The 16,699-nt window shown below is 38.9% G+C and overlaps 1 protein-coding gene across 2 annotated transcripts; it reads left to right on the top strand.

The window, feature by feature from the left end:
* The first annotated feature begins 366 nt into the window (after positions 1 to 366).
* On the top strand, positions 367 to 15,830 carry capn3a (calpain 3a, (p94)). 2 transcript variants are annotated; one of them, XM_062440977.1, is made up of 21 exons: positions 367 to 618; positions 1,143 to 1,212; positions 2,215 to 2,333; positions 2,553 to 2,686; positions 3,213 to 3,381; positions 3,734 to 3,817; positions 3,965 to 4,059; positions 5,153 to 5,230; positions 5,396 to 5,556; positions 5,697 to 5,866; positions 6,163 to 6,174; positions 6,897 to 7,105; positions 8,528 to 8,564; positions 8,891 to 8,968; positions 9,116 to 9,173; positions 9,267 to 9,331; positions 10,738 to 10,806; positions 10,914 to 10,992; positions 11,974 to 12,090; positions 13,443 to 13,501; positions 14,183 to 15,830. In XM_062440977.1, exons 1-21 carry the CDS (start codon positions 367 to 369, stop codon positions 14,207 to 14,209), a joined length of 2,142 nt encoding a protein of 713 aa, XP_062296961.1. In that variant the 3' UTR covers positions 14,210 to 15,830. The 2 variants fall into 2 exon arrangements, with proteins under 2 accessions (XP_062296961.1, XP_062296960.1); XM_062440976.1 differs by having other exon boundaries at positions 8,528 to 8,614; positions 8,833 to 8,968.
* Positions 15,831 to 16,699: the final 869 nt, after the last annotated feature.

The following is a 16,699-nucleotide window of genomic DNA, read 5'->3' as shown; positions in this document are numbered from 1 at the left end:
CCTTTGTGTCACCCAACAATGATGGCACTGGAGCACCACAGCCAGGGAAAGATCATTGTTCGGTTCGGCCAATCGGAAAGCAACAAATATACGTCTGTGTGATGTGTGAATTTCTGTGCATATGTGTGTGTGTGTACGTGTGTATGTGTATGGTAATGCAGGTGAATGCATGTGGAGTGAATGTGTCTTTCACACCAATCTTTTGCATCTGACCTGTGACGAAAGGGAGGGGGACGTCACCCAAAGAAAGAGCCAATCAGACATTAGCTGTTTGGATTTATGCCAGGGGTTTTAGGCTTGTAAGACTTTAGTACAAGTGGCAAAAGCCAGTTTTTTCCCAAAAAAAAAAAAGCCAGGTGAGACGAGATGCCCTACACACCGTCTGGCTTTTTCTGCGACCGGTTGATCCGGGAACGAGAGAGGAGAGATGGGGAAGGGTCTCTGACCAAGCCCGTTCGCTTCAACAGCCAGGACTTTAGCACCCTGAGACAGGAGACCCTTCAGAGGAAGAACCTGTTTGAGGATGACACCTTCCCTGCTTCTGTGGAGTCTTTGGGCTTCAAGGAGCTCGGACACAAGTCCAACAAAGTCAAGAACATCGTGTGGAAGAGGCCCAAGGTATGAGCGTTTTATACCGGTTTGGCAGTTGGAAAGACACGTTGATCACAAAGTTAAATAAAGAGGGGATGGATCTCACATGTGGGAGGTGGGACGTCATTTCTTTTTTTTTTGGTATACAGCAACGTCAAACCTGCGTGGAAATAACAGCATTTTTTTCATCCTTATGAGGGATTATATTATGATGAAAACTAACTGCTGCTGCGGGATTTTACCTGGAGATGCAGATGGTCAACAGAGGCGCCTCTGGGATTAAAATGCTCCCCGCCAGTCGTACGTGGACAGACTGGAGTCAGATTAAAGGCTTTTATTGAAATTAATGTTTATGGTTTACCTATTTAGAAACAACTGTACTGTTACTTTGCTCCCAATTGGTATTTACCTCAGATGGAGTCATGTTTGTTTATCTCAGAGGGCTTCATGATCATACGGCACGCAGCAATCCTCATGACTAACTACACTAAATACAAAGCAGATATGAGATTGATCCTTTAACTCCTCTTTGTGTTTATTATTGTCTGCAGGAAATCTGTGAGAACCCTCAGTTCATTGTTGGAGGAGCCAGTAGGACAGACATCTGCCAGGGAGATCTTGGTAAATTATGCCTCTTTTAAAAAAATGTTGGCACAGTGATACCATCACAGTGTTTTTGGGGTCTGGGAGGTAGAAATTTCATAGTGATGTAAAGGATTCAGGATGAACTCGAAGGTTTTAATTTTGGTTGATCTTGGAGTGTTAAAATTAATAGAACAAGACTTCCTGTGGTGCCAAAAATAGGAGGAAATATACCTATAGAAGCTTAAAATGCCAGCATCTTCCCCCCTCCAGATCTGAAACATTTGCCATTTGTCGTTTTTAGTGATGCATGGAATTATTTTTGAGTATTTGGCCGATTGGAGGAAAAGGGTATAACTGTATTTGTATGTATGTATATTACACTCTGGGTGTATTTAACATTCAGTTGCAGTCTGTATTCAGGCAACAGGATAGCAGATATCCCAGCGATCCCCTGCACACGGCCTCTCTGCCTGCAGCGGCCTCCACATATTGTGCTTACTCTATGGAAGGGAATCCAACTAGCAGCACTTCTCATTGTTGTCCAGTTCAGACTGAAAATAAAAGGGACCAATAGCACAAAGGTCCTGGCAAACACTGTTATCCATTCCCCGTTGAAAAAATTACATTGTCCAGCAGATAACACTCTGTCACACACCTGGACAATCAGAGAAAACACAAACGTCAGCACTCAGCGGCGATCTTGTCCTCCTGAAAAGCAAAATATGTCCATCAGAGAAGTTGCCGCCTGTCTTTGTTTTAGTGAAATCACAGTTGTCAAGGTACAACTTCTTTATCTAGGTATTTATAGTTATAGTTGAGTGAAGGACAGGTGATACATTTCCAGCTACATCAATACAGTAGAAACTGGAAATAGGCAGAATTTTCTTCTTTGAACTCCATTAAAGACTATTTTAAAATCATTTATCAGATGAAATCCCTCGTATTTATAGGTCACTATTTTTATGTATAATCTGTGACTGTCAAAAAGGTAAACATCTAATTGAGTTGAATTGAGTAAAAGGTTTTTTCTGTATTTAGGTGACTGCTGGTTGCTGGCTGCCATCGCTTGTCTCACTCTGAATGAGAAGCTTCTCTACCGAGTTGTTCCCCAGGAGCAAAGCTTCTCAGAGGGCTATGCCGGCATTTTCCACTTCCAGGTCAGAAATCTAATTTTCATGTATTTTCACAAAGTCTTCATGTTTACATTCAGTCTTTCCTTCACATTTTATCCTCTTAAAATTTAAAAATCATCTGTGGAAAATAACATTCACTAGTTGAGTTATAACATTTTTACCTGAGAAATAATCCTGATCAAACATTTAAAGTTAAAAGCTTCTATAACTGTTTCTCCTCCCTGACCTCCTTGTGTTCTCCAGTTCTGGCGCTATGGCGACTGGGTCGACGTCATCATTGACGACCGCATCCCAACCTTCAACAACCAGCTGGTCTTCACCAAGTCTGCCGAGAGGAACGAGTTCTGGAGCGCCCTGCTGGAGAAGGCCTACGCCAAGTGAGTCCTGAGCACAGAGAGAGGAGAATACAAGAGGTTTTATACTGATATAGATTTATACTTCAGCTGCATATCAAGGACAGACCGAACCTTTCTTCACCTTCACCTTTTTATTTTTCTGTTTTGATTTCTAAATTAATGACATTATCAGTTTCAGATACATTAATTAGATTTTTAAACATTTCCTCTACAGTTTTAGAATTGATTTATTTCTTGATTCCTGCAGATATTTTGGGTTGCACTCTTGTGAAACCTGCCTTATCTGAGAAAAGACATCCTTTCTCACATTATAATGCACTATTATTAAGATTGGGGCTATCTAAATTAGTTTTATTGGATGAAATATATATCAAAATGTTAATTGTGTAACGTGAGCTTGTTGTTTTTTTGCACCACATGTTTTATGTATATGTATATTATATTTTGTGTTCAAGTCTATGTTCTGTGTGTCTGACCTGTGTTGCAAAGTTCCCCCTCGGAGACATTAAAGTTGTAGTTGAAAGGCTCTCCCCTTCTCTGTGTCCAGGCTTCACGGCTCCTATGAGGCCCTGAAGGGCGGAAACACCACCGAGGCCATGGAAGATTTCACCGGTGGAGTCACTGAGTTCTACGAGATGAAGGAGGCTCCCAAAGAGCTTTACAAGATCATGAAGAAAGCTCTGGAGCGAGGCTCCCTCATGGGCTGCTCCATTGATGTGAGTCAGACATGATGTACAGGTTGATGGGTTGAATGCTGAAAGTCTGTTTCATCTATGACTGAACTTAAAGTAAGGTCATGGTGCATTAAAAACAGCCTGTAGAGAAGTAAAGTGAGAGCTTCAGCCACTGGATGTCAGCAAAAACATTTTCCGATGGTGGCCAGGTTGCTCATTCAGAAATATTCTTAAGCAAATCTAATTACATTTATATTATTATCTGCATATCAGGTGTATTTGCTCATTAACATCTGCGCTTTAAATGAAATTCTGGAAGTGTTTTTTCTCTCATTACATTTTTTCTAATTTTTTTAGGTTATAATGTTCCGTTATGTGTTTTGTTTATCTGCAGTCTCTGGTTCCAGCTCGCTTTGAGACTCGAACTGTGACAGGACTTGTGAAGGGTCACGCCTACTCTGTGACAGCAGTGGAGGAGGTAAAGCAAAACAAGATAACAATATTGAGTGTTTTGTGATCGTTTCAACACTCTGGAGTCAATAGTGCTGCATTAATGTGTCCAAAACAATATGAAACAATATGAGTTTTTATGTGAGAGTCTGAATTATTGTAATGTTTCCTACAGTGTAAATCCTCCCAGCACAAGGAGACTAAAGTGCGTCTGGTGAGACTCAGGAACCCCTGGGGTCAGGTGGAGTGGAACGGACCCTGGAGTGACAAGTAAGGAGTTTTTAACCAACACTACCCAAAAGTCTTTGATTTTCTATTTTACTGTTCAGTAATAAAGGAGCTAGAGTTTGATGAAGGTAGTATTGTAGTGTCTCTGTAGTGTTTACTTTTTAAATTCATCACAACATTTGTGTTTTTCTTTGCCTTTCAGTTATATGCATTGGTGGAAGAAGTATTCAGATCTTCTACTTAAGTAAAAGTATCAGTACATCAATGTAAAGTACTCCATTACAAGTAAAAGTCCTCTTACTAAATTAAAGGTACATAATTATTAGCAGCAAATGTAAAAATGGTGGTAAAAGTAGTGGTTTGGTCCCTCTGACTGATATATTATTATATATGACATCATTAGATTATTAATAGTGAAGCATCAGTGTTAGAGCAGCATGTTACTGTTGTAGCTGCTGGAGGTGGAGCTAGTTTACACTACATTATATACAGTTAGCTAGTTTAGTCCAGTGGTTCCCAACCTAGGGGTCAGGCCCCTCCAAAGGGTCAGCAGATAAATGTGAGGGGTGGTGAGGTGATTAATGGGAGAGGAAAGAAGAAAAAACAAAGTTCTGATACACAAATCTGTTTTCAGTTTTTTGATGTTTCTCTTATTGTGGATTTTTGCTGAAATATTGGATCATTTGAACATTTATTGATTTGAAACCATGTGAGAAGTTTAGAGGGAAAAATCACTATTTGGTAGAGCTGTTAACAACTCATAGACATATGAAATGTGAGCCTGACTACACACTGCTTTTTGTAAGATGTCAAAAGACAAAAAGGTTGTAAACCACTGGTTTCATCTCTAACAATGTGTTGTATTTTAAAAGCTTGTTATATTATCCATTGTGTCAAATCTCCATCTGAAAAGTATCTAAATCTGTCAGGTAAATGTAGTGGAATAAAAAGTACAATATTATACAATATTATATGTAGCGGAGTGGAAGTATGAAGTAGCATCATATGGAAATACTCAAGTCAAGTCAAAGTACCACAAAATTGTATTTAAGTACAGTAGTTAAATAAATGTGCTTAGTTACTTTCCACTGCTGGTTATTTGACGTCTTTACAATTCTTCTCCATCTTTCCAAAGCTCTAAGGAATGGGCCACACTGTCCAAGGCCGAGAAAGAGAAGCTGCAGCACCAGAGTGCTGAGGATGGAGAGTTCTGGTAAGTGTCATATTTATAGTTGGAATATGTTGATCTCTATAGGAAAATTATTTGAATGGAAATTAATAGAAAACAATAAGCTTCTTCAACATTTTGCATATCTTAACACCAGCGTGAGTGTGTTGCTGATATTAGCCAGGTATCCATCCTGTCTGTATTTTTCAGGATGTCTTTCGAGGACTTCAAGAAGAACTACACCAAGATCGAGATCTGTAACCTCACCCCCAACGCCCTGGAGGACGACAAGATCCACAAGTGGACTGTTTCTGTGAACGAGGGCCGCTGGGTGAGAGGCTGCTCTGCTGGAGGCTGCAGGAACTACCCAGGTATATTCACATGAAGATTAACAGAGCAATACACTACTTTCTTAGACATTTGTAACCCCAGAAACAAGAGAGCTGTGTTAACTTTAATTATATATGGTATCTATTCCGATGGCTAAATACCTTCTAAATGTGTTTTGCAGACACTTTCTGGACCAACCCTCAGTACCGCCTGCGTTTGCTGGAGGAGGACGACGACCCTGAGGACAACGAGGTGGGCTGCACCTTCGTGGTGGCGCTGATGCAAAAGAACAGGCGGAAAGAGCGCAAGATGGGAGCCAACCTCTTCACTATCGGATTTGCCATTTATGAGGTGACCTGTTTGTTTTTTATTCACCGCTCAGAGATTTGGAGGAGTTTTTTCACTGAAGTCTCAATATAGTTTAAACTTGCTTATGACTTTTTTTAATCATATCAGTTTGTTTACGTTATATTAAAATGTCAGAAGACTTAAAAACATTTAACATTTTTCTATCTGGTAAATCCAACAATTATCCTACACCAAACTAGGATTTCATTTGAAATTGCTGTTTGATCTCCTCATTTGTTCTTGTAAATTTCACACTATAAGAAAATGCAAACACTAATGTCTACTTTGTCTGTCCACAGGTGCCAAAGGAGGTAAGGCCGGGGTAAAAGAAACTCCCAAAGTAGAGCTCCAGTTTGCAAGTTAATTGCATTCTACATCGTTTGTTTTCCAAGTTTTATTATGAACTTTTTATTGAGTTCTTTAATATAAGTTTTCTCAGTTCTTCTCTTTCCTCTGTCTCTAGTTGCATGTGTGTTTGTCTCACTGTCTGTGTGTGACTGTTAACCCTCCTGTTGTCCTCAGGTCAAGGAAGGAAGGGAGGAAAAAGGAAGGAAAGGAGGAAGGAAAGGAGGAACGAAGAAGGAAGGAAAGAAGGGAGGAAGGAAGGAAAGAAGGGAGGAAGGAAGAAGGAAGGAAGAAGGAAGGAAAGAAGGGAGGAAGGAAAGAGGGAAGGAAGGAAGGAAGGAAGGAAGGAAAGGAGGGAGGAAGGAAGGAAGGGAGGAAAGGAAAGAAGAAATGAGGGAGGGAGGAAAGAAGGAAGGGAGGAATGAAAGGAAGGAAGGGAGGAAGGAAGGACAGAAGGAAGGAAGAAAGGGGGATGGAGGAAGGAAAGTAGGAAGGGGGGAAAGAGAGAGGAAGGAAAGAAAGAGAGAAGGAGGAAGGACAGACAGAAGGAAGGAAGGAAGGGAGGAAAGAAGGAACAGTCAAAACAGACGGGGTCAATTCGACCCGGAAGGACGACATGAAGGTTAAGTCTGTTTCCCTCCTATATTTCTAACACTAAGCGACTTCTCCTCCCTCCCGTCTTTCCCAGATGCACGGAAACAAGCAGCACATGCAGAAAGACTTCTTCCTGTTCAACTCCTCCAAGGCTCGCTGCAAGTCCTACATCAACCTGCGCGAGGTGACCCAGCGTTTCTGCCTGAGCCCCGGAGAGTACGTCATCGTTCCTTCCACGTACGAGCCCCACCAGGAGGGAGAGTTCATCCTGCGAGTCTTCTCTGAAAAGAGGAACACCTCAGAGTGAGTGGGTGAGGGTGGTCCGGGTGGCATGCAGGGGGCGAGCTGGGCTGCACGGGGAGGTAAAATGGGTACTGTAGTTTCCCCCTGTTAGAATAATCTAATTAGATATGTTTGTTAATGTTAAATTCAGTTGATGTTGATCCTGTTTATTAGTAGGGCCGGGTATTGAAGAACGACACAAATCAATACCATTAGAGGATATTGAGAAGTATAAAAAAAATCATTAAAAATGTAGCTGTATCAATAAGAGATTATTATATAGATTAATGCATTTCTCTTAATACATAAATGAAACATGGCCTGATACTGTCTGCAGAATCAAGTTGCAAATGATATTTTAGTCAAGTTAAAACTTCTAGTCAAGTTTTAGTATTTTACAGCTTTACTCCAAAAGTAACATTTTAGAACCCCGACAAAATCCTAAAATATAAAAACCTGCATCAAACTATCATAGGTCAGTTTCCAGCAATACCCAGCCCTACTTGTTGACCTGTAAGTTAACAGCAGCAGGGTTTATTTAAGCTATAAAATATCAAGTTTAATGGTGTATTATACATTTACAGTGCAGGTTTGTGTGATTGTGATTGGGGTGGGATTTGTCGGGTGGGGCTTGGTGGGTGGGACAAAAACCACCAAGAACAAACAATTTTAACGGCGATTTGATTTGTAGAGTTCGAAGAAATCGGCCCGAGTTCGAAGCTGTTATGGAATCTTTTTTAGGACAAGCGACTTTGGGCATGCAATGGTAAACTTTCAAAAAAATGAATTCAATACTGCAAACTCCGGCCCCAACAAACATCCAACTGCTGCCCTGGAGGACCAGACAGCATGCAGAGCCGGCCTGACCTCTGGTGGACCAGGACCTGGCTGTGATGGATGTGCCCAACAAACAGCTCCCTGTGATGGGCTATCAATTACTAAACATGGCTTTCGATCTCATAAGGGTCTTTTTCTTTTTCTTGAAATATAAATCTAATGCCATTAGGTTTAAAATACTTAAAACATGTAGAGAAAACTTCTCCCATCTGATTCTGTAGGTTAAAAACCAATAAGAATGTATTGCATTATTATTTTGACTATAGGCTGACTGATTAAACCTTATAAAAACAAGGAGACGACACCTTTAACGACCAAGATTGCCCCAAATAAGAATCAGTTGGACATAAATTGGTACTAAACTAACACATTTTATTCGCAGCTTCTTTTTATCTTTGTGGAATTATTCTGCTATTCAATGTTAAGTGAGTATGGGACTTTAAAGCCTTCAGAAATGGTGTGATGAAGCCACAACCAACTATTTTTATAATAGTGTATAATATCTACTGAAAATAACTTGACTGATCTGTAGTGAACAGATATGTTATGGTCCAGATGAGATGTTGTTGTCACCATGGTCACTGATGTTTATTCGTCTTCATCCAGGGAGATAGAGAACAGGATCGAGGCCGATCATCCAGTGGTAAGTCTCCTTCCTTTCCTTTCTGAATGTGTCTCTGAGAGAAGCTTCCTATTGTTTTAGTTATTTTATTATCTTTAAAAGAACTAATACATCTTTAGTTTTTCATTTTCTTCAAACCAACATGCATGCAGCTCTGTGTGTGCATATACTGTAATATACTTCCTCTATAAAAGCAACAAAAACTGTTGCTACACGGAGTCAAGTTAAAACATTACATCAATGTTTTAACTTTTTCACAAATTTGATCCCCACATTTTGCCTTTCACACTTTCTTCTCCCTCTTGTCTCTTTATCTCCTCCTACTTTGTGGCTCCACGTCGCCTCAGCCGGCGCCGGCCTCGGCAGGAGAAGAGAGCGAAGAGGACCAGCAGTTTAGGACCATTTTTCAGGAGATAGCCGGCGAAGTGAGTACAAACACATTTATAATTTTTACAATTTACTCCTGTAATATATTTTTCCTCCTAATTGTACAACCACTAATCCTTCCCTGTGGTGATGGGTAATACTGGCGTTAGCATATCTAATTCTGAATTTTATCATTACTCTTGCAGGACATGGAAATCACAGCCAACGAACTGAAAAACGTTCTGAATAGAGTGATTACTAAACGTGAGTCTGGACTAATAAACTGACCTGAGGTTAGACTGAGTCACTGCCCTTCAGTTGTTTATTGTCCTAACCCTAACCCTTTGTTCCCTTCAGATAAGGACCTGAACACAGAGGGCTTCAGCCTGGAGAGCTGCAGGAGCATGATTGCTCTGATGGACGTATCCTTTGTATCGAGTGCATCGGGCTGGCTGTGTTGTCTGTAGGAGGCACAACCTGCCGAGACCCATGGCAGGGTCTGTGATGGAAGCTCACATAGTTTAGGCCTCGTTTCAAACCACAAACACAGTGACTAATTCCTGTAAAGCATGTCAAACTTTTATTTTTCAGTATCCAGTATGGTTTTTACCCTGTGACCTCTTGTGGTCTTTCCCAAAATGTGTGTTTAGTCCAGACAAATAGGTGTTTTTTTCCCTCTCTCAAGTAATAACTAAGGTCATGATGAAACAATGGAGAACACAGATAATAATTAACTTAATATCATACTAATATTACACTACTTATCTGTCTGCCTATATACGATAGTGATATAGTTCACAGACACACACAAAAAACAAACTGCCAACCTTCGGATTGGTCGTCCACCAATCGGATGGTATGATCCACATAGCTGGCCTATGGTGTATGAATGTGTGAATGAATGTTCCTGCTTGGTAGCCTGTTATTAGTGTATCAATGGGTGAATGTGACATGAAGTGTAAAAAGCGCTTTGAATGGTCAAAGAGAAAAAAATGACTAGAAAAACGCTAAATAAGAACAGTCCATTTACCAATACGAAGCATAACTCAACGTTACTTTTTGGGAAAAGTTTTACTGCTGAGACAGTGACACTGAAAGTCCCCCTCTGCTTAAAAATGTGTCTTTATTCTTGTTCCTTCAGTTGGATGTTTGAGCTTCACTGTGCAGAGTGATGTGTGTGCAGAGTTTGACAAAAGACAAAATAATCCTTACATTTCAGTTTTAAGTTTAAATGTCAACTTGTGTACCCTACAAGCGTGATTTGTGACATCACAACTCATTTGGAGATAATCATTTTTCAGTAAAGTAGGAGACATCTTAACACTTAAAATTATATTATTATATTCATATATTCTGAATTATGAGAAATTTTAAAATATCATTTTTAGAGCTGCAGCTAAAGATTATTTTATTTATCGATTAATATGTTGATTGTTCTCTTGATCAACTCATCATCTTAGATGCAATCTCTTTTCTCCTGACCAACAGTCCACAATCCAAAGATCTCACGTTTACTGTCAGAAGACCAAAGAAACCAGAACATTTCACATTGTAGAAGCTGCAACTAGAGAATTGTTGCATCTTTCCTTAAAATATGACTAAAAATGATTAATCTGTTACCAAAATAGTTGGTAAATTTCTGTTGATAGACTCTCTGTTGCAGCTTCATTTTAAGTGCAAAAACCATATTAGACACAAATTATAATACCAAGTATAGTATTTTTTATATATCTTTAAACATATCTGGAGGGAAATAATGTAATGTTTCGATCTAATAGAGCAGTACTGAAAAACAACATTGGTTCTGGTCTTAACTGCTTCTGTTTAGATGGATGGGACCGGCAGACTCAATCTTCAGGAGTTCAGACATCTGTGGAATAAGATCAAACAGTGGCAGGTGGGTTTGCTGGTTCCTCTTCTCTCTCATTATGTTTTTTTAATGATAGCAGCATCAAGAAACTCCCTCTCATCATGGTTGTCTACGCGTTAAAATCTCTCTTCCAGGGAATCTTTAAGCACTATAACGCCGACCAGTCTGGTAGTATCAACAGCTACGAGATGAGGAACGCTGTCAACGATGCAGGTAATAACACCTACAGAAGAGTTAGAACATCTTAAAGGGTCAGTTAAACCAAATAACAAAAAACTAAATCATCCCCTGTTTATTATATAATGCACTACATTTACCCTTCACCATTTTATTTGAGTGTGTAAATATATCATATGAAATAAAAAAAGTAGTGCCAATGCATGTACACATGTATCCCAATTGCACAATTCAATGCTCCACATTTTAAAGATGTGAAACAACTGTCACACGACTCTACAGCTGATGGTGATGACACAAAACGACGACGATTAATTAGTGTCCAAAATATAGATTTTCTGCTCACTGTTTAGTGTCCATTACATAGGGAGTAGTAAATGAGTGAATAAAGGAGTGATTTTGGACACAGCCCTCTTTTTTTTCCTTTTTCACTTACACATAGCAGTATTTATTTGTGCAAATTTTCTGGATTTTGAGGGATCCGACTTGAAGATTTCTCCTGCTGCCTAAAAATAATGGAGGGGATTGAATTTTGCACAGAAATTGCATTTGGAAAAACATTTATTCAGAGTCCAGACAGTTTCAGAGGCAGATATCTCCAAAGTTTAGCAATATAAAACAAAAAACATTCAAACAACCAAACAATTATATGTTTCTTTTAGTTTTTTGTCATTTGGGTGAACTGATCCTTTAAGGTTGTAACACACATATAATACAAAACTTGAAAAAAAACAATACACAAACTTCCTCTCATGTTTCAAAAAACAAATCTGACTTTAAATATGATTAAAGCTGCTAAAAATAACTGTATTGTTAATTTGGCAAAGCAATATATAAATCTGAATCTGATATCTTGATAGCAGTTGGGGTTCATCAGTCATGATCTTATGTTACTTTACAACCTGTAGAAAGGTTTTTTTTTTAATTTTTTGTTGAAATATCTTAAAACTTACAGCTTGAACTCATCCTTTAATTGTTCTTGTCACTGTACAGTCATGTGTCTTGTGTCCCGCTCAGGCTTCCGTCTCAACAACCAGCTGTACGACATCATCACCATGCGCTACGCCAACGAGAACATGAACATCGACTTCGACAGTTTCATCAGCTGCCTGGTTCGACTCGAAGCCATGTTCAGTAAGTCACACCATCACACCGAGTACAAGTGGAGCATGTATGCAATAATCTGACATACTGCAGGTGTTAAAAATGACTTCTCCAGCCAGTCATCAGTATTCCAGTGAACATACACGACAGTTCAGGTCTAATTTAACACATTTTTACATTTGAGAGCAGTAAAAACACCCTAAACTCTTTTTTTTTAAGCCTGAAATGTTATGATTGTTCCTAAAGTGACGGAGAGTATATAACTTTTTTAATTTTTGTACAGCTGATACACATCATGCACATACTGTAGGAAGTGTTTCAAGTTCAATTTGACACATGTTACATTACATTCACCAGGTGGACAGAAAGATGTCAACTTAAAGGTGATCATATGTCAGTGTAGTGTTCTGCTGCCCCCAAGTGGCCAAAAACATCAACAACAACAAAAACAGTTAATAGAGTTTAAAGGGAAAATAATCTGCATTTGGCAATTCTTTAATGTTAAAATACACTTTAATGTATCAATCACAGAGAGGGATGCAGTGTCTTAAACCAAGTGAGACTAAGTTGATTCAGTGTATTTGTTCAGACTACTGGAGTCACATCCAGACAGTATTCTTCCTTTAAGAAGTTAATCCTCACATACTGTTCATATTCTCACTCGTCACAGGATTTCATCACATAATTAGTCTCAGTACCAAACTCCTGCACCAGAAATCATTCATAAAGACTTCACCAGTCACGGAGAAATATGATGTATCCTCAATGAAGCTTTCAGAGAGCAGAGAATGTTTATTCTTTAGTTTTTATGATATAAAAAATTATATAAAACACTATATTATGGTCCAGTGTTACATAAAACATGAGAACTATTTCGACAAATTATATTAAATGTGATTAATGAAAATTCCTGACATTTCTGGATGAATATGTGTCTATATATTTCCGTTTTTGTATATTCTGGTTCACATTAAGGGTAATAATCAAATATCCGGCTAAAAGAAAAAAGTGTTTTTACAGTTTTCAGATGTAAAAATGGGTTAAATTTGACCCTGAACAGTATGTAAGGGTTAAAAATGGAAATTCAAGAGAAAGAATTATGCTTCTCTGCCTCTGCCAGTCTTTGATTAGCATAATATCTGCTCATACAAGGCCAACTAGTGAGAAACACAAGTCCACCTGTGTCTAAATGTAAATGTAGGTACGTCACCCTTCATCGACTCTTTGAAACAATCTGCTCTATCTGTTGCATAATGAGTCACCGGCCCTGCTTTGGGGTTTTTTAAGTTTCCTGGTGGTAACTTTCATATCTGCGGTGAGGCGGATCTCACTTGAATTGTATTGGATCATAGTTGCAGTGTTGCGATCTTTTTTCTCTGCAGGGGCGTTCCAGGCCTTCGATCAGGATGGAGATGGTACAATCAGACTCAGTGTCCTGGAGGTAAGTCGAGAGCTACGAACACACGCCAGCTGTAACCTGAACTACCTCCACAGACACAGTTCAGAGTCTAGATGAAAATTACCCTGAGATAGCTTCTATTTAATTTGGCCTTTATATATATATAAAAAAATTACTTAACTTGAATTGACTTGAAATGTAGACAGACATGAATCCTTCGGGCAGCTTTCACCATTCCTCAAAATAAAACATCAAGTTCTTCTAAACTTGCTAAATTATTTACCTTTTCCCCCCATAAACTTTTTTTTATACTGGAACATTTTTAACATGCATGCAAAACAAAGAACATAAATAAAAAAAACAAAATCATAATAAATAGGTGGTGTGAACAAATGACTCATGTTTAGAGTAAATGAGGGTAAATAATATATATGATTATATAAATTCTAACTATTAATTAGTCTTAATTAGACAGTTTCAACAGCTTTTTTATACATTTAAGAGTTGAAGTAGATATAGTTTTTAACATCATTCATGGAAACAGAAAATTATGGTTTGCTTCAATTGCATTTTGATTTATTGAAGTAATAATATTTGGCAAGCTTGCCTCTGCTTTTCCTTTATTTTTGCTTTTTTTTTTAAAAATCCTTTGCTCATTAAAACCCTAAAGTCGCCCCTGAAGACATTATATTGACCCTTTTCTTTCCTTCTCCTCGTCTGCAGTGGCTCCAGTTGACCATGTATGCCTAGAAAGGCCCATCTTCTCCCAGGTGAGCTCCACTCCACACGAGGACCAGACAAGCCAGCCTTTACCTCATTATTCAGTGTGCCCGACCGCCGTTAGCTCTCATCCACTTTACCTCCAGCCTTCCTTCCCTCCCTCCATCCCTCCTTCCCTCCCTCCATCCCTCCATCCCAACAGCTCTTCTCTGCTTCTCAAACTTCTCTTTCATACTTCTTCCTTCCTTCTCAGTTCCCCTCAGTCTACCTTTGTCCTCCTATTATCACTGAACATTTTCAGTCTCTCCTCTCAGTCATCAGCCTCGTTTTCACTTCTTTTTTCCCCCTTTTTTTTTTTTTTTAAAAGACACTCTTCCTGCAACAAGTGTACCGTACTTTTCTCAGGCATCAAACACACACAACCTCTTTTTTTCTGTCACAATACCTCACAGAGCCTCACCCAGAAACCATATTTCTGTACTAGGTCACTGTTCATCTCTCTGACTTATCTTTGCTCCTTCAACCACCCCCCACCCCCCAAGCCCCCCTCCTCTCTTATCTTTTCCCCTCTCTGTTATCAAACTGAGCGACGAGGGCATTTCTTCCTGTATTCATCCCAGTGAACTGGGCTCTCTGGTGGACAATGAATACACTTGTGAATCACTCCTTCACCTGTCACCTTTCTCATAATGCAACCATATTTCTAAAGGATATCACTTCCTGCTGGAGTTTTTTTTTTTTTTGTGGGCCCTCCTAGTATCAGTCACATTTCTCCCTACTAGTGATGAGGCATCTTATGTGCTCCGGTTTCCATGGATAGCACTTCCTGCTGGACAAACTCAGGCTTCTTCTGTTCATCTCAGCTCCAGCCTCCCATCCAACCCCAAACCCCCTCCCCCCAACCCCAGACAGAAAACCCCTGACTACTGTCCAGTCTGCCAGTGTTTCAGCTCTGCATGTCGATGACGGAGGAGATTCGAGAACAAAAACGGTGGAGCCGACGAAGATTTTTCTTGACACCAACGTTCGAGGTTAAAAAAAACAAAACAAAACATGGATTTGAAAGAATATGGCTAATGGGTTGTACTTCAGCTTTTTTGTGATTTTTTTTTTTCCTTTTAAGGCTTTGGTCAAATGAGTGTACTGCATTTTTAACCATTTTAACCAAATAAATAAATAAATGTGTTAGTTATTGGTTTGAATGCGTTACCAGTAGTTTTGACTTTGAAATGTGTTTTATTTGGACATAGAAGCATATATAAAATATTGAAAAAAACAGAAGACAGAAAAACTTTTTATTATGTTGCAACATTTTTTTATTTATTATTATTATTATTAAATTTCTTAGATTGCACTTTCTTAAAAAATATCTGTTCACAACTTTGATATAACAACTAAAAAAAAACTTAAAAGAAACTCAGGAATGCCAGGTAAGAGGTGAAACGCATGCTTTCCTCTAACTTAAAAAAAACACAAGCTGGTGAGGCGGTTTTAGAAAATGTCGACTGTGAGAACGTCGGGTTAACTCGTGCTGAGAATAAAATCCTCAAGAGGACAAAACAACCCGGAGTCATAACCACACCAAGAACGCCAAAGAGAGCATCAGCTGGGCTATCGCACTGGTTAAAATTTTTGATTATTCCTTTAAAAAGGTGGCTTTGCGCCTGTTTTCAGAGGGGAAGTAGGGGGTGAGGTATGGCATGGGAGATTAATCCTAATTCTTTCCTTCAAACTCTTCCATCGAACACCTCCTCTAAACATCCTTCACCTCCACACACAAATGGCTTTTCATTAGAAAACTATCCTCACTATGGAAAATAGAACTCCAGCGCTTTCTGCTCGATGCCCCGAAATAAACTCCAAAAAAAAAAAGACATCTTTTTATGAAATTATGTCATGAAAACTGTACTTCACACTCACTCATGGAAAACGGGGGGGGGGGGGGGGGGGGGGTCCTTACTCTCCACTCTTTGGACAATTGGGGAAGTTAAAAAAAAAAAAACCTCACACAGATTAAACATGTTCACGTGTATGAACACTCACACACACACACACCATCACGTCTTGGTTCTGTTATCACTGCAAATGGCCAAGTCACAAAACGACACTGCACCACAGTCCCTCAACAACTTTATCTCAAATGAGCAACAGAAAAAAAGAAGAAAAATTTAAAAAAAGAAAAAAAAAAGGAGAAATGTAATCCTAAACCACAAACAAAACAAAGAAATGTTTAAAGAGGATTTTACTGTAAATAAAATAAAAACCAAACCAAAAAAAAGAAGAATAATCTCACTACAATGAATCTCTTTGAAAACATTTATCACGACTCCTGACTCTAATCTCAGCCTCTGAGACGACGCCATGAATTTCCAAACAGTTTAAACCAAAGTTTAAGTCAACTTATAAAAAGAAAAAAAGGAAAAAATAACTATAGGTTGCTCAACAAGACACATCACAACTGCACAACAACAATAAAACATCTCTTAACCCATGCCATATTGTAGCCAGCCAACTTGTAAA

The sequence above is a fragment of the Scomber scombrus genome, chromosome 19, assembly GCF_963691925.1.
Source record: "Scomber scombrus chromosome 19, fScoSco1.1, whole genome shotgun sequence".
Taxonomy (NCBI): Eukaryota; Metazoa; Chordata; class Actinopteri; order Scombriformes; family Scombridae; genus Scomber; species Scomber scombrus.
The sequence above is the reverse complement of the archived record's forward strand: the minus strand, read 5'-3'. Positions and strand labels throughout refer to the sequence as shown.